Source organism: Helicoverpa armigera, chromosome 28, assembly GCF_030705265.1.
Source record: "Helicoverpa armigera isolate CAAS_96S chromosome 28, ASM3070526v1, whole genome shotgun sequence".
Lineage (NCBI taxonomy): Eukaryota > Metazoa > Arthropoda > Insecta > Lepidoptera > Noctuidae > Helicoverpa > Helicoverpa armigera.
In genome coordinates this window covers 6,707,546-6,725,825 of record NC_087147.1, presented here as the reverse complement: position 1 = coordinate 6,725,825, position 18,280 = coordinate 6,707,546, and the positions used below count along the sequence as shown (strand labels likewise).

The 18,280-nt window shown below is 34.3% G+C and overlaps 2 protein-coding genes across 2 annotated transcripts in view; one reads left to right on the top strand and one right to left on the bottom strand.

Moving 5' to 3' along the window:
* Nucleotides 1–6,054, bottom strand: part of LOC110371438 (uncharacterized) — a 42,577-nt gene extending 36,523 nt beyond the window's left edge. Inside the window, exon 1 of the mRNA XM_021327701.3 lies at nt 5,308–6,054. Within this exon, the coding sequence (XP_021183376.3) occupies nt 5,308–5,503 (196 nt within the window). The 5' untranslated portion in view covers nt 5,504–6,054. The remainder of the gene's footprint in view (nt 1–5,307) is intronic.
* A 6,492-nt stretch (nt 6,055–12,546) lies between these two features.
* On the top strand, nt 12,547–17,256 carry LOC110371448 (methylosome subunit pICln). Its single transcript, XM_021327714.3, has 6 exons — nt 12,547–12,843; nt 14,545–14,685; nt 15,067–15,159; nt 15,580–15,716; nt 16,245–16,358; nt 16,635–17,256. The coding sequence occupies exons 1-6, from the start codon at nt 12,719–12,721 to the stop codon at nt 16,664–16,666; spliced, it is 642 nt and encodes a 213-aa protein (XP_021183389.2). The 5' UTR covers nt 12,547–12,718; the 3' UTR covers nt 16,667–17,256.
* Nucleotides 17,257–18,280: the final 1,024 nt, after the last annotated feature.

Here is an 18,280-nt window from a genome sequence, read left to right as displayed (position 1 = left end):
AACATATAAATAACAATTTTTTTCAAACACATTAATTCTATAGGTATCTACGCAAATAAATAAAATATGATTTAATTACTTAGGTACCTTGTTTCTCGTGATTGATATCCATAATTTTCTAGTAAATTTGAAGCTAAAAAATAATATGCGGTACTACGTTCATACAGTGGCGGTCTTTGCATTTTAAAGTATATTGAAGCTATTACTAATTGTTCCAATAACTTAACAATAATTTTAAAACACTTCTATTCACAAAACTAACTCTAAACAAAACATAAACACGGTTAAAACTTTATTTTTACACTTCTCGAAACTTTTCTCACCGACTTTTTTCAAGTGAATAATGTTTCGACCATACTCGATAGCCAGCCTTCGAGAGTTTACGTTACCGTACGTCAAAACAATGTTCGTGCTGCCATTTTTTGTTTCCTTTTACGCCCGATAGGGGCGCTGTACAATTCTCATACAAATGTTTCTCGATTTCGATACGAATAACTTTTCGCAAATATTCGTGCTTGGGCTACAGATATGAGAAATACGTTATTTTATTACGATATTTATGTGTTTGATGGTTGAACGACAGTTGGCGATATTTAAAAGATCTTATGTGTAAATTACGATATGAATACATGGCACAAACAAAGATTTAAATCTTGCTAGCACACAAACATGTTACGTGCGACGTGCGTCGGCTTTAATAAATTAATTGTGGACGTTGAGCATTGAAACGTGGTATCAGCAATTGATACCGGCTGTAGTAACACCGGTGTAATATCGTGAATTTGTAAATTGTGCAAATGAAGCGGATTTTATATTAGTTATTGAGGTTATGTACGAAGAACAGTGTGACTTCGGCGCTGCACATTTAAAATAGGAACGCACGTAGACGTTGCGACAACATGGCGGATATTGAGAAAAAAAGTAGGATGATTCTTTATGCACAAAAATACGCAATGACTGAATAACAGTAATTTAGGTATTTTTGAACAAAATAAATGACCTATTTCTATTTTTTTGTGGGCAAAGCCCGTCGTGAAACAGACTTACAAATATAATTTAGGTATGCACTTATCAGAAAATTTTAGAAGTATGTATGTATTTGGAAATTTATTAATGTACCTGTAGAAATATACAACGAGTTAAGCTAATAGGAAAATGGGTCTAAGCCGTAATTAATTACTATAAAGTCAGCCGCCGTATGAAAAGGAAGCAACGGATTGCGCAATAAATTATTCATGTTTCAGTTATTTGTACAGACTTCATTTCTAAATGCGATTTAAATTAAACATAAAGACTTTGAATTAATTCAAACCTGGACCGTATTTTTTCAATTATAAACAATAAATAAACTGTTGTTCCACATAAATAAATACATATCTAGAATGGTAAAATATATATGGAAGCCGACCCCAACATAGCTGAGAAAAAGGCTTGGAGGATGATGATCTAGAATGGTACAAAAAATACGCAACAGCCGTATTTTTTTAAGTCCATTTTTTAACACAGCAGTTTGTCAACGTACAGTATTTTTTTAATATTTTGTTCTTCAAAATAATATCATTTTCTTTATAAAAGCGACATAATAACACAATAGAACTTATTGCCATATGACAACAAATACATGACATAAGCCAGTAATGGTAAGATGATGGCTGGCTATCGCAAGACGCGTCAAGCAAAATACGCAACGGCCGCCATTTTATACACTCTTTTGCAAAAAAAACGGGCACCTATGCTAAATCTTACTTTTAAGGACTTTACGTGTATTTCAAAGGGTTTTAATGATTGTAGTATGTTTCTAGCATCAAAAGAGTTAGCCGAGCATGCGTGAGAGTGTATTCTAAATTTGAATTTTGTACAATTGCTAAGAAATTGGTTAAACCTTGTATTGGACTAATTGCTGGCAGAAAGTTCGTCGGTGTTTAGAAAAGTTTTTGAAGTGATTTTCAGGAAAATGATAATGCAGTTTTAATTCATGATTAATGTACTTTTTTGTTAGATCAAAACATTTTTGAAAAACTATGCGTATTTGATAAAACTTTCACCTGCTCTAAATGGGCTGTACGGATGATTGATGGCAATGTTAAGAGTTTCGGTACTTTAGTGTAAAGCGATCTATTGTTTAGATATTGTACCCACGTGTTTTAAAATATCGCTTTTTCATAAATAAACACTATTTAGAAGAGTATCAGTACTTTGAGCTACGACAAAACCAATTTAAAGTAAGCAGTGCCGTTCACAACTCGTCTCCTATCGGACTTTGACATTTTGAAAAATCTTGAAATTCTACAAAATACAGAAAATAACGCATAGACTGTGAGCACGAGGTCTCAAGCTCTCGTAATCACTGATTTTTAAACAACCTCGTCTCTTGGGAAACTCCGTAGACCTCTGAAGATCTATGAGTCTGAGCGTTCAAATAGCGTGTTTTCATCCCACGGACATTTTATTAACTAAACTTGCCTACACCGAGATTTGCTGGCATCTGCAGCACTTTCCTGCTTAAATCCTAACAATAATTAGCTTTCTGCTCATTTCTTAAGAAACATACGTTTGGCCAATAATTTTGAATTCTTGACTCCCTTTCAGCGAAATCATCGTTTAGTAACCCGATACCTATGGAGTTATCGAGAGCTTTAACGAGGCAATAATTTGACTTTTTAGATATCTTTAACCCTACTCATCATTTTTCATGTGGTTAATTTTAACATTTATCACAAAATTTGATATTTTTTAAATGTCAAAGTCCGATAGGAGACGAGTTGTGAACGGCACTGCTTACTTTAAATTGGTTTTGTCGTAGCTCAAAGTACTGATACTCTTCTAAATAGTGTATATTTATGAAAAAGCGATATTTTAAAACACGTGGGTACAATATCTAAACAATAGATCGCTTTACACTAAAGTACCGAAACTCTTAACATTGCCATCAATCATCCGTACAGCCCATTTAGAGCAGGTGAAACTTTTATCAAATACGCATAGTTTTTCAAAAATGTTTTGATCTAACAAAAAAGTACATTAATCATTAATTAAAACTGCATTATCATTTTCCTGAAAATCACTTCAAAAACTTTTCTAAACACCGACGAACTTTCTGCCAGCAATTAGTCCAATACAAGGTTTAACCAATTTCTTAGCAATTGTACAAAATTCAAATTTAGAATACACTCTCACGCATGCTCGGCTAACTTTTTTGATGCTAGAAACATACTACAATCATTAAAACCCTTTGAAATACACGTAAAGTCCTTAAAAGTAAGATTTCGCATAGGTGCCCGTTTTTTTTGCAAAAGAGTTTATTTGTAAGATACGTCCTAAAGAGTAAATGACACGCCACGTATCATAGATCATACGTTGTTATTTATTCTCTTTTAGGATATTAATTTCGGTGTTGAATATTGGGGCCTAAATCTTTGGGGAGAGTAGGGACGAATACGTGTAATGTAATGTATTCGTGGATGAATTTTGTGAATTTGGTTTTTAATAATAAAAATGCTGTTTATTTACTTAAAAATATTTTTTAAAGCACAATGTAATATTTTTTATTTATTTGATGGTTATTTTTATTTCTCTATTCATATAATTTTTGACAAAAGTTCAAGTTCAATTTTTTTTTAATTTTCACTAGTTTTTTTTTGCTTGTTTTTAATTATTGTAACCAATTTATTTTGTGATTTCAATGCAAGGTTGCGTAAGTAAAATAATTATTGCAATATACTCGTAGTTTTTCTACTGTGATATTTTCCTCTATAGTCGTAGTGAGCGGTACTACCAGGCTTTGGTGCATTGCGTTTGTCCGTAGTTTTACATTTATTTTTAATTTAAAATTATAATTAATTATTACATTGTAAAAACTACTATTTATTAACCTAAATCGTTGTAGTTATTTTACGTAGGTTTTCACGAGAAAAACTTTTTCGGAATAATTTAGAAAAACATCGTAGGTTCTTAATATTTTTGCTAGGTTTAAGTAGAGTGCTCATAAAATGTATTTAGACAATGGACAAAGTCGTGTTACCTAATAGACTTGGTACGAACATTGAGAAGTGATGACCGAACAAAAATAGACATTTTCTTGGCCTTGAAAGCGGTCAATTTTAATTTTTCAATAGTTTTTTTTTCTAATTACAAATACCTCTTGCTTTGGATTTATTGACTATTTAAATTGAAGCATAATTAAATAATATTTCATTTAAAATAATCAAATTATATTGTAAAAAATATACTTAACTTTTTTACCTTTATTTTCTTTTAGTTTCTCTTTTGTTTTAGGTAACCTACTTATATTAGTTATATACTAGGGGTTATGTTTTAGGTATGTATAATTTACATGATAATTATGTTTAGTAAATCCATTTCCGAAATAATAAAAGTAAAACAATAACCAAAAAATCAAAGGTCAAAACAAGGATTTGCTAATTTGTAACGAGTGCTACACTCACGTGATTGAATACGACCAGTTTATATTCATGACGTCATTTTACTCAAATATTCTCATCAGACCACAACATGTACTTACATTTAATATACATAGGTAGTATATGTTATTAAAAATTGTCTATTGTCTAAGCTATTCAAATTGGCTGAGCTCGGTTTAATAGGAATAGTTGCAGTTCCGGCAGGGTTGTCTATGTTACTCAGTTTCGGTTTCACCCCCATCCCCTTTCGGGAAATACTGCTCTAGTGGTGTTGTTTCAGATTAGAGTATTTATTTTGAAATAAAATAATTAAAGTTTAAAATGAAAAAAAAAAACATGCTGTGTTGTATTTTATTTTTTTCGAAAAGCATGCTTCCAAGTTAGCATAGTTTTGTCTGTGTTTTAAATGTTTACCTAAGTATTGAAAAATTGTTAGCATGATAAAATTTAGTACTTTATCACGGTAAGTATGTAGAGTGGAGACATTATCTAAACTGACGCAGCGGATATTGTTAGGCATTCGTTTTCGTTACTCATACAGTTACTGTTGAAGGCTGAAATATTAAAAACATTCTATTTTTCATAAAACAGGTGGCGATGTGAGAGCTGCAAAAGCCTGTGAAAGGGAGAAAAAAATTCGCAAAAATCCTAAAAAAGTGACGGTGTAAATATAATTATAAAATATACCACGTGCTAAGTAAATTGGAGCGTTATTTGGAACTAGGTACGTATTTCGAAAGCATCCGAACGTTCGAACAAAGAGCACGCAAGTTGAACGCGACAATTACAAGGCGACCGGTTCTGGTGATCGGTCGTGCGGCCCGCGCGCCGCCCGAGCGCACACATCCGCGAATCGGGCGGTTTATAAAAACGTCAGTGAACATACCGGCCGCGAACTTCTCCGGCGGCGGGAGCGCAGCCCAGCCGGGCACGACGCACTCACACACTTCCTCCCAGCATCGCGCCTTCTCCGCGCGGTCGCCGTAGTTGGGGTCGTTGGTGTCGAACAGGCAGGGCCGCCGCTTCACCTCGGAGATGATGAGGCTGCTCTTGATGCCGTCGCCGTCCTTGGTGCGGACCATTGCGCGACGTGACGTCGGCTCGCGTGCGGGTGTTTGTGCGGACGCTGTGTATACGCGGGCGGTATGCGCCTCTCGAAGCCCGCGTGAAACTGGCGGGCTCGCGGACGGCAGCGCGGCGCATCGGCCAACATGGCCGCCAGACGGCGGGGAAACGAAATAGGTGTGAGCGGAGCGCTATGAGGCCGCTTACGATATCGCCTTCCGAGCGCTAATAAATAAATAAGATGCATGCAACGTATCCTTACAATTTTATATGCTACATCGGGCGAAAACGTCCATTTTATACGCAGTTCAGTCATTGAATATTTGGTGCAGAATTACAGCGCAATAAATAAATGATCAGGGCATGTATTATATGTAAGTTTGTACTTAAATATGTAGATATGATACAAAATGTCGGGTGTAGTTGTACAATTGAGTTAGAAGTGAGGCCGGCTAGTTACGTAAGTTTCGCGGTGCGTATCTTTGGTAGATGCTGAGTATCGCGCGTTCAGTTTTTTATTATCTTTATTATTCAGTTGAGGTGTTCTGACGTACGCAAACTTAGTTTTTTGTAGTTATTTCTGGCTTATTTACTTAACCAGTTCACCTGCCACTTGGATTTTCAAACTTTTAAAATAATTATAGGATAAGTAAGCTAGATTTAATAAAAACAATGATTAATTTATCAATTATCTAAACCATTAATACACTTAAAAATGGTACCTAAATACAATTATAATATAAACAAGTAGATGTAATTAACGCTGACAATTAAAGTAACGATGCTACAAACAAAACTACAATTCACAACAACACGACGAATTCAAGACAGAAATCTATTGCGTACAAGTTTTTAAAAACTAAATTGTGATCGATTTTTTAATTACCTAGGTACAAATATATTATTTTATTTTAAACTTCCCAAAAAAAGAGGAGGTTTTCAATTATGATGTCTGATTTTTTCAAAAAAAAAATTTCATAAAAAAAACATAAAAAAAATATTTGTAAATAATTTTTAAAAAATACAAAACCATAAAAAAAAACTGAAAACTAAACTGAACAATAATAAAAAAACATGTCGTTGTAAATTCAGCTAAAACAATGACAATACACGCATCGGAAATTATATGCGCACTGCGTATTTTGTGCTAATGCGTTCACAATAACATCAATAACAAACTGTTGTGCTGCAAGTAGGTATAAGATGACCTGAATTAATTAATATGCAATTTCAGTTCCATACTTTAGTAAGTAAATTCAATTTTTTTTTATTTTTTTTTATTATTTTTAACTTCTCGACCCACACAAGTGTAAATTCCAATAGTTTTTTTTAACGTATGTTTTTTTTTGAAAGGTAACTAAACTTAAAAAAAATGTGTCGTTTATTTAAATTAAAATTGTGACTATTAATATTTTAAGAAAACCTTGTCCGAATAAGTTTTATATAACAATGGTTAAGTTCCGGACTCTTCTCTTTATGAGAAAAGTTAGCAAGGGACTCCCGAAACTGGCTTTTTTTTCGTTCTGGCTTTGAACCACTGCACTATCATCATCATCATCATCATCATCAGCCTATTGCAGTCCACTGCTGGACATAGGCCTCTCCAAGTCACTATAAATGATTTGTACCTCTTTTAACATTTTTCAATAAAATAAACTTAGCCCTTTGGTTATCCTTATTCGTAACTGTATCTTAACTACAGAATAAACAGAAACCAGAGATCAAACGATATTTGGGTTTTCTCCTCGTACGAAAGACGGGGAAATCCAAGCCATTGATTTCGTTTCTTTGCTTTATAAAAATGTGTTATAAAACCATATAAAACTTTTATTCAATACATTATTCAAACATATATTTTATTGAATTCTAACGTACACGGAAAAGGCCCCCAATAATGACATCCCCAAAGATGGACGCACATCGCGTCAGCTTCGGCTCTCGCTGAAAATCAGCGCTGAGGCTTTTGTTCCGTATAGGGCAGCATTATGCTGAGCGAGGGCCGTTTCACGTATTTCTAATTGGAAGTAGTCATTTTTTTTTCAAACTTTTTGTACATTTTATTTTTATTTATTTTTGTAAGGCATTCATTCATTCATACACATTTATAGCCGGATAAATGTGCATCCACCTTTACGGGAAATAACCGCGTGATAGAAGATAATTTCGCATATCTTTAAAAAGGCTTAAGGGTTATTCAAACTTGATTACATTAGGTACAGTACTTTACAATTACAATTTTTTCAGATTTTCAGACGGAATCGTGTTACTAGGACTTCGCTGTCCGTTTGTCACTAGGCTCTCATGAACTGTGATAGCAGTGTGCTAGATAGTTTAAATTTTCTGCCGCTATCAAATCAAATCATCTTTATTTTCAGGCATCAATGGCCCATAGATAAATACCTTAAAACTAGCATACATATCTTATCCAAAATAGCCAAATAGCCTTGAGAACTGTTCTAAATTCCACCTCCATATGAAAACGACAACTTAGAAAATCCCATACATAGCTATTAGTATATTCTAGAACCATCAAAATGCGTACTCAAAGAGGAAATCTAATTCCAAGCAATCGATGCGACAATAATGCACCATCTAACACGAGCCGTTACCATGGCAACGGGCTGTTTGCCCTTCAGATAGCTTTCAGTTTAAAATTAGATGCAATTTCATATTGATACACGGGTCCTTTGATACGCGGGTATGTTGCAACTAAAGTATGTATAAAAGATTAATTGCTCGCTTTGATTGAAATACTTGGGAGTTTTCCTAGTTTTTCTCGGAAAAGGAAATAGGATAGGTAAGATCAAAACTGATATTATGTCGTACTAAAGGTTTTAATGTATCAATCTTACCTCTTTTTTGCAGCCATCAAACGCATTGACTTCTATTTGTGGAAAAATATGGCGGTTTGACATATTTTCTATAAGTACAAAAGCTGTCAAAACTTATTCTTCAGATACAAGTTATTTGGCTACTGAAAAATCGGCACTTAATTATTTTCGTTTTAGCGAAAATCTAGGATATTGTAACAGGAAATCTGTTTAATTGATAAAAACTGACCCTGGTGAAAGATCATCGAGATCATCATGTAAAAAGTATTCAATAGCCTCGAAACTCCGTCCGAAGAAATAAGCAATAAGAAATATGTATTTTTATGAAACACAGTACTTTGGAAATAAATAAAGGAATTAACGAAGTTAACTCAGTTTATTTTACTTGCATGGATAACTTGAAATCTCAACTCTCGCACTTCCAATTTATCGGTGACCGATTTTTTGTAGGAGAAAAATAGAACACATTAATGGTTGATTGCAATAGTGCAACGCACGCGCCCTACAAGGAGTCGGTCAGTATATCCTTGTCAGATACTCCTACAACAAATCGGCCCGATGTACTGTACCACAAAAAGTCTGACGTGACGTGACGTGATTGACAGTAATAGTGCGACGTACAAGAAATCGGTCAGCATATCCTTGTCAGATAGTCCTACAACCTGCCGGGGCTGCGGGTTGTTCGAAGGAGTTACCGCGGCCCTGGTACATAAAAGGCCTACGACGGAACACGACGGTTTTTAGTCAGTAAGAGTCTGACACTCCCTCACCGCTGCTAACCCACAGCGGGAGGGGTCATTTGATGATTTTTGAAGTCGTTAAAAAAAAAGATAGTCTTACAACAAATCGGCCCGATGTTCTATCCTACAAAAAGTCTGACGTGCGCGGGAAGCCTTAGCCGAATACGGATTGGATTCTGACCAGACCGCCGTACCAGGGACAAAATATAGCCTATACTACTCGAAAATAATCTTTAAAATAGGTCCAGTAGTTTTTGAGTTTATCCACTGCAAACAAACAAACTTAGATGCAAATTCTTTATAATATTTATGAAATGAAATAGTTTATTTTGCAAATTGGACATAAATTCACTTTTAGACGTCAGTTTGAGAGCGCTGGGGTCGGCATTTCCTAACTGACTGATCCCTGAGAAGAAACGCCGAAACAAACTCATAGTCTCTTTTAAAGTCCAAAAATAACTATAATACATGACATATACACATAACAATATAGATAATATTAAAGGGACTTACCATTCAAGTGTTGTTCGAGATGTTTGTATGTTGTATCTTCTTATGATTTCTCACATGCAAACTCCATTGCTTCCGAGATGAGAACCTACGATAAAGTAAGTCGATTTCAAAAGTATATTTTCTTGAACTGGGTTATTCAAAAAACCGGCCAAGTGCGAGTCGGACTCGCGCACGAAAGGTTCCGTACCAGAGCAAAAATGAGCAATAAAATCACGTTTGTTATATGAGAGCCCCCAAAACATTTATTTTGTTATAGTGGCAACAGAAATACATCATCTGTGAAAATTTCAGCTCTTTAACTATCACGGTTCATGAGATACAGCCTGGTGACGGACGGACGGACGGACGTAGGAGCGAAAACAATAGGGTCCCGTTTTATCCTTCGGGTACGGAACCCAAAAAAAAATATATTTTCTAGTACTAACCTCATTTCACAAAAACCACAGTCTAGCAAGCCATTTCTATGGACAAACTTAACATGGGTAGCCAGGTTCGATGCTCGGGCGAAACTCTTGCTGCACACACTACACTGATGGGGTCGCAGCTTTGAGTGGGTGCGAAGATGATTGGTAAGACTGGGGACAAAGAAAATGATGTTATTTTTTTTAAGTGACTACTGCCTCTCATGTATGAGTGTGTGGGTTTGATTCCAGGTCAGGCAAGTACCAATGCAACTTTTCTAAGTTTGTATGTACTTTCTAAGTATTATCTTGAGAAGGATGACTGTGTTTCGGATGGCACCTTAAACTGTCATTGAACATGATTGGCAGTCGTTACGGGGAGTCAGAAGCCAGTAAGTCTGACACCAGTCTAACCAAGGGGTATTGGGTTGCCCAGGTAACTGGGTTAAGGAGGTCAGATAGGCAGTCACTCCTTGTAAAGCATTGGTACTCATCTGCATCCGGTTCAACTGAAAGCTGACCCTTTAAAGTTGGGTTAATGATGATAATGATGGGCTCGGAAGATGATGATAACTCTACTCTACTCACCCAGTGGTACAACTCAGGAGCACGTGACAGACTGGACACGCCACCTTCTCTCCGCTGTGCACAGCCACATGTCTCTGCAGCAGGTAGCGAGCGGGGAAACCTCGTCCACACCACTCACAGATGTACCTGTTGTGGTCAGCACAGTGCACTTTACGTATGTGAGCTTTCAAGAGCTTGGTTGTCGAGAATATACGGGTGCAGTTCGACTGAAACAAAGAAACTAGTCAATGAGTCAGAATCACTATAAGCAAAATTACCAAAATAATCATGATTGTTGTATGGGAGTGAACTAAACATTGATTTTATTCTAGACTAGCTTCTGCCAGCGGTTTCACCCACATCCCGTAGAAACTTCAGCACGAACCCCGATAAAAAGCCTAGCTAGGTAGTCTATAGCCTTCCTCAATAAATGGGCTATCTATTACTGAAAGAATTTTTTAAATTGGACCAGTAGTTCCTGAGATTAGCATGTTCAAGCAAACTAACAAACTCTTCATCTTTATAATATATATAGTTGTTAATAAGATACAGAAAACTTAGTATTTTACCTGAGGACATTTCAGCTGGGCAGCATCTGCAATATTTATGTGATATTTTTTAAATTTCCTATCACTCTTCTTTTGTACTACCACATTATCTATGAACACCATTTCATCTTGGTCTTCTTTATCTAAAAGAAAAATAAATAATGTTTACACAACCCATTTCTGTGTTCCTGAAGGTACATTCAATTGTTGGGTCTTGGATCTCATTTGAACTGTCGGGTTCCCTGGGTAACTGGGTTGAGGAGATTAAATACCTATACTCAGTTGAATCTGGTCAAAGTGGAAGCAGACCACAAAAATCATTTATTTATGAATAAAAATAGTCAGTGGCCATATACATTTTGTTTAACATACAAAGTGGGGCCTAGCATTTTCTCAACTATACATATAGGGGTTGGCTCCCAGTCTAACCAGAGCAAATATGTGAATTGTGACCCCACTTTTAGATACATTTGATTGAAGAAAGACAAAGGGTACCTTTGAAAGAGTCTTCTTCAATAAGCACATTTTCTAGAGGCTCAGCAAACACTACATTGTCGATTCGTCTAGGCGGGTTTACTTCAGAGTCAAGTCCCAGCAAAGGCTGAAAACAAATTACAATTTGAATGTCCACTTTGCAGATTTATTAAGGTGATCATAAGCCTAATCCAACTTTAAGCAAACCAGTATTGATTAATTATGAAGCAGAGTAATAATTGGAGTTCTTGCAAAATAAGATGGCACTAAATACTTGTGCTTTTGGCTGGTATTTAAATTAGATATAAAATGAATGAAAAGGTAAACTTACATCGTTCTTCTCCGAAATGAAGTTTGGTTTGTTTTCTTCGTCACTTTCATCGCAAAGTGTGTTAGAATTGATAAAGTTGACACTAAAAGTTTTCATTTTAAATCAAATATCATAAGATTCAATTTACATTGCAAAGTAAAGCGGAATAATTTAATTCATTGATCGATTCACCTTCACCACTGCAAATCCTGATTTTTATTGACATGGTAATATTTTGACATTACTCGCAGATGTTTCCATTTTTAAACTTTAAAAAATCTACAATATTTGTTAAAAAAAGTAGGTACTTTGAGTGCTTCCATTCACAATAAGTACAAAATTAAAAACTTGAAATAAAATGGATAAACCTGTCCCCCTCATCTTATTAATTCTTGCTGAAAGGTTTTAATAAGTAATCTAGGAAAACCTTGATTTCAATGAATACTACTACGGATCTAAATATTTTTCTTTTTGGCAAGACCGGATACTGTTGCGTTTAGTTATCCTTCTGCTGTTTATTATAGCATTCCGTTCAGTACAGTAAATAAACAGTAACAAATACCGTAATAAACTTAATTAATAAATATCCTCACTATTAATATTTCCGTTAAAAAAATGTTGCAAAAAATCTAAAAATAAACTGAAACTGAAAGCCAGTAACGACAGTAAGAAGCAATAGAAACTAAACGTATTTATTCTTTAGCAGCGAAGCGTGTTTCATGTGAATTTATTTTGTTATTTGATTTTTTGCCACAGCTCATGTGCTAAAATACTTTTAAAACGCGTTAAATTCACTTAGAGCGCAGTTATTGTGTAATTTAAGTGTTTTGTTTGTCTAATTTGGCAATATGGTTGTTGTATCTCCAACATTTTCTGTACCGGCCGAGGGGATTCTAATGCAATTGCCTTCGGTAAAACTTATAGTAAATAATGACGTAGACTTGGGTACAGCTACACTATATATTACCGAGCAGTAAGTAAAAATATACAAATGTAAAAATACAATGTTTTTGTTTTGTCCTACATTTCGTAACAGCACACGTTTTCATCTCGGGGTCGCGAGGATTTTTTCTCTTTCAGATAGAATAACAAAGGAACAAAAGAAAAAAGTACCTAACAAAATTATCTTTTATCAATTAGATTATAATACGAGTGCTTAAATGTTTTACAGAAATATAATATCCTTGAAAGTATGTTGTCCAATTTTCCCTGTAGAGATGAATCCAATAATTCAACTACTATTTACTTTGTTTGATTTATGAATATTATTATATTTTCCTATTGGATGCTGATTGATACATCTGTCCCTGTAGCATATACATTTTTGGATACAATGTACAAAATAATATTTTTTTTTCTACAAAATGTAAAAAAGTATGATTGTCAAAATAATATACTAGGACCATTTAACTTCATTAAAGCCTTATTTGTAGGCCTTTTTGCAATACCGTAGTAACTTGGAACTCAGATTCCAATAGAACTATGCTTTCTGCACTTAAGTAACAAAACATCCATATTTATCTGATATATCAATTAATAGTACAGTTTAATCACAATCAATCCCAAGAAATCACATTTATAATCATTAACAATACTGCCGTCGTAATTAAGAAAGGCACAACTAACATTTTACAAATGTTGAGAAAATCGAGTTTAAAATATTTTTTGAATTTTGTAAAAAAAAACACGTTTAAAATGTGTTTTTCGAAATTGTGAAAATGTAAAATAAATGTGTTTTTTTGGTATGTACACAACGATAGCAATATTATATTTTATTTTAAATGGATATATTTAATAATTAGCATAATTCTTTTTAACTTAACATAAAAAATAACAAGAAAGGAGCAATATTATGTTGAAAAGGCACATATAACCAAAATGCCTTTTCAATGTTAAATTTTTAGTAAAAATTTAAAATTTTACGATGAAAAGGTAATTTTTTAAAATGAATATATAGGTACAGAAAATATTAGAATTAATTCATAACGCCGATGTCCCTTTTTTATATAACATAAATTTATTAGCGTAGGGGTAAATAGAAAGAGCATAACTGCCAGTTGTGACTTTTCTTTCTACATTAATTGCCAAAATGTTCGTTCCATTAAAATATATCGATAGTAAAAAGGTAAAATAAAAGTCACATCATACAATATGCCTTTTTATTGTAATAATATTGTAATAAAACTTAAAAGGTGATGTAGTTGTGCCCTTTAAGCTTATGCTATCTCTGTTTATTTTGCAGCTAAAAATCCACAAAAAATCAGGCAGATAGGCTTTTTTTTCCTGATTCCGAATATATATATAACTCATTTTGACAAAAAATGTTAGTTGTGCCCTTTTTCGGTAGCACGGCAGAATAATAATATTTCTTTAGTCCATAAAATTGTAATTTTGCCTTATTTACAAATATTAGAGTAAACCATTAAAACTATGAAGAATTAGTATATTATTATGCATTTTTCAATGGTCCTCAACCAGCCTTGTATATGAGGAGCCTGATTAACTTACAAATTGTAGTTGCTGGGGAGTTTGTTCCCAACAGAAACACATAGGAAGTGGTGAAAAGTGGACGTTTTGAGGACTGTCTTTTGTAAATCTGACGTTCGAAAAGTGCTGTTTTGCAGCCAAGTGTGAATTAGCTATGTTTGATTTGAGTTACTTGATAACCTTTCAGCAATGTAGTATGGGGTGGGGGCGTGGGCAGACAGGGAGGGCCGTCTCCGACGGTGACACTGATGTATCAGAACATCTCGCTGCATGCCATCCAAAGAGACCCGGGCCCTGGACTCATCCTGGTCATCAATCATGAACTCAAGTAAGATTCATGTACTTGTGAAATACATATGTAAATTATTGTTTGATTACGTTTTTTTTTTATGTTTATTTTTTAATAAGACTAGTTTCCAGGAGTACATAGTTTTACCTGCATCTCATGGTAACTACTCTCTGCACCCTGATATGCAGCAAATATAAAGGTCTTTAGTTCTTTCATTTTTTAAGTACATATTTTAATGAACATTTTAAACAGTTTTTCTGAAGTGTCAGGGGGTATGGATACTCCCTACCTTTCTTTGTGCTTATGTAGCCTATGCACAAATTCAATAGCCCAATCTCAAATGTTGAGATAAATGGTCATACTATTGAAAAACGGTACATTTGTTGTCTGATCATATAATGTTTTGCTTATAACTTGCAGCCTCCCTGAGATGACACAGCAGGGCGCGGGAGACGCGATAGCAGATGAAGATGACGAATACGATGCTGATGAGGAACCCATGACTAAACTGAGGTAAAGAATAAAAAATGTAATACATAAGTAAACATTTTGACTAACATCTTACCTTTATAAAGAATGAAGTATTTCTAGCAAAGAAATGTTTCAATTTAGAATTTCTATCTATATATTGGACTAGCCGTTCCTCAGTTTTACTCGCCGCGTCCCCGAGGTAACTGCTTTCCTACCTGAAAAGTAGTTACCTACGTACCTGGGTAAGATATAGGCTATGTCATCTGGGGAAAGAGTAGTTTCCCAGAAGAGGTACAATTTTTCTTTGATACAATATTTATAAGTTTTAGATCTTTACAAAACAAACTAATCATATATTATTTTTCGTCTATATTATATTAGTCTTAATCGTCTGACACATATAGTCACTCCAAAAAAATAAATATCATGCTTTTGAATGTAATAAACATGTTTATCTCCCAGGTTTGTCCCGGCCAATGACAATGACCTGGAAGGTCTGTTCCTCGCGATGAACCAGGGTCAGGCGTTACACCCGGACCCCGCAGACGAGGTGGATGATGACGAGGACCCGTACATGGATGGAGAGGAATTTGATGATGGTCAGTACTGTTATATTATATACTAGCTGATCCCGCGAACTTCGTATAGTATAGTTCAAACCTTCCCTGGACCTCTACAAACATTTTAAAACCAAAATCAGCTCAATCGGCCTAGCCGTTCTCGAGTTTTAATCAGACTAACGAACAACAATTCATTTTTATTTATATAGATAGATAGATACTGGCGGTTGTATGTAGTAGGTAGTTCGCAGACGTTTAGTACGGAAATAATTATAAAAGCTTAACAAATATTCTATTGAAATATTTATATTCATATATCCTCGAGAATTTCGCAATCGAAAACTGCTTGAAACCGAATCCGGTTAGACTGGAAGCCGACCCCAACATAGTTCGGAAAAAGGCTTGGAGGATGAGTATTTAGTAAAGCAGTTCGAGGCGGTTTCACCCGCATTCCTTACCCGGAAAAAACAACCCGTGTGAAACATCAATAAGGTTTAGTAGTTCAAACAATCAAATCTTTCATCTTTATAATATTAGTGTAGATTATAAATGTGTGTATTTGTGCAGGAGAGGATGAGTTCGAGGATGCTGAGGAGAGCAACGCGTCGCCGGAGGAGGCGGCGGCGCGGCTCCGCCAGATGCGGCTCGACAACGTTAACGGAGCCCACGAACGCTTAAACGGTCAGCTTTATAATTAATTAGCTTAGAATATAATAGAATTTTATTTTGCAAATGGGTATACACTCTTCTTCTCACTCTTCATAATTTTGACGTTGTTCTACATAACAAACAATTTTGCCAGCGAAAAATATGTAGTTTTTTTAAATATCACGCATGCGGAAACGTGAACGAGTGATTATACAGAGTAAGTTGGTACTTAGAAAGTTAAATTCGAAATGGTACTTTCACTCAGGAATGAAATTAAAATGAAATAATATGAAAGTTATTTATTTCCAGACGAAGCAGAGGACGCGGAAATCGGCGAGTGATCACTTCACACACACATAAACAATTATTGCTTCTTCTATGTGTACACTCACGTGCCACGCACACACTTAGACACTCAGCTATGTGCAGAAAAGTAACGCAAGAAACATATATGTACTGCATTTTAGTATCTTTTTATCTTGTAATAAAAAGGGGTCATATATTTTCTGATGATTATGACCACTAATAAATAGGATAGAAAAATGACTAAACTACAGAGTTAACATTTTAAATAGTAATTCAAATATAATTACAACATGCATAATTTCGGTAATAAAAAATGGACATGTTATAGTGAATTTTCCATTAAAATACCCTAGTTTTGGGTTTATCCCACTTTCTCTAGGAATAAAATGTAGCTGAGTGTTTATGTATGTGTTACAATGTACTTATAGATATAATTTTAACACAATATAGCTGTTTTTGTGTCATCGATGTATGCCCAACCATTCCTATGTGTACGCCTCTAAAAACGGATAGACACAAACACATGAGTATTTTTGTATCATCATTATTATTATATAATACTCGATTGTAACGTAACTCCCGCTAAAAATGCGTGTATGGAGCGTACGATATACCAAAATAAAAATATTAGAACATCAGTCGTGGTTTTTATTATGATGAATTTGATGTTGCTTTTCATCACAATTTAATTTGAGTTTAATAAAATTTTAGTGTATAAATAAAGTCTTATTTGTTTCTTGATTACTTCTAATCTGTCAGTTTTTGAGGCTAATCCATACTTGAGTTATTATTACACGGGTAAACTAAGCAGTCGTTAGACCATGAAAAAGAGGTATTTCTTCAAAAAGTTGGACTATCCTCGTCCAATTCAATTAAAATCTCAATTAATTCACTTCAGTTGAGTCTGGAGTCATGTTGTTGTTTTTTAAGACATTTTTGTAAACATATAGATGTTAAAACTAGACTAGAAATGCAATTTTGTGCATTAAATAGTCCAGAATGATAAAAATAGTAATACACACATTGTACTGTCGAAAATATTCTGAGATTTATATTGATAGTTGCGCACAATTTACGTTATCTAATTTTTAGATAAATTCTTCAAAGGCCAATAAAATATTGAAATTTCAAACATGTATTTTTATTAAGGTTCCTATTGTCTTATGAATTTCAATACAATTATGAATGCAATTACATTATGTGTTGCACATTTTTGCATTTCTAGTTTAAATAATTCAGATGTAATATGTATTTATGTGATATTTTTGTAACAAGTGGCTTTTGCACCGTCGCCGCTTAAATTTAGATTTCACTTTGGACCATCGAATTCAGCCAAAATTACTAAAAATAAACCTTGCAATTTTCTATCTGAAAAACTGTATTAAAAATTTAGTTCCTATTTTTGTGACGGTCTGAAGATAATTAGTAAAAGACGAACGTTTTAACGCTTATTCACGGCAATGAATAAGTAGATATAACTAGTTTTCAAGTTTTGTATGTATTTAACAGTTTCTGTAAATTGATTGTGGACGTATGACGGTTGGCTTGCACTATTACAGAATATATAGGTATGTAATTTTAGCCAATTTTGTGTGAAACGGGTTAACTAACTACAGGTTACTTATAATAAAAAGACTGAGTTATTATTT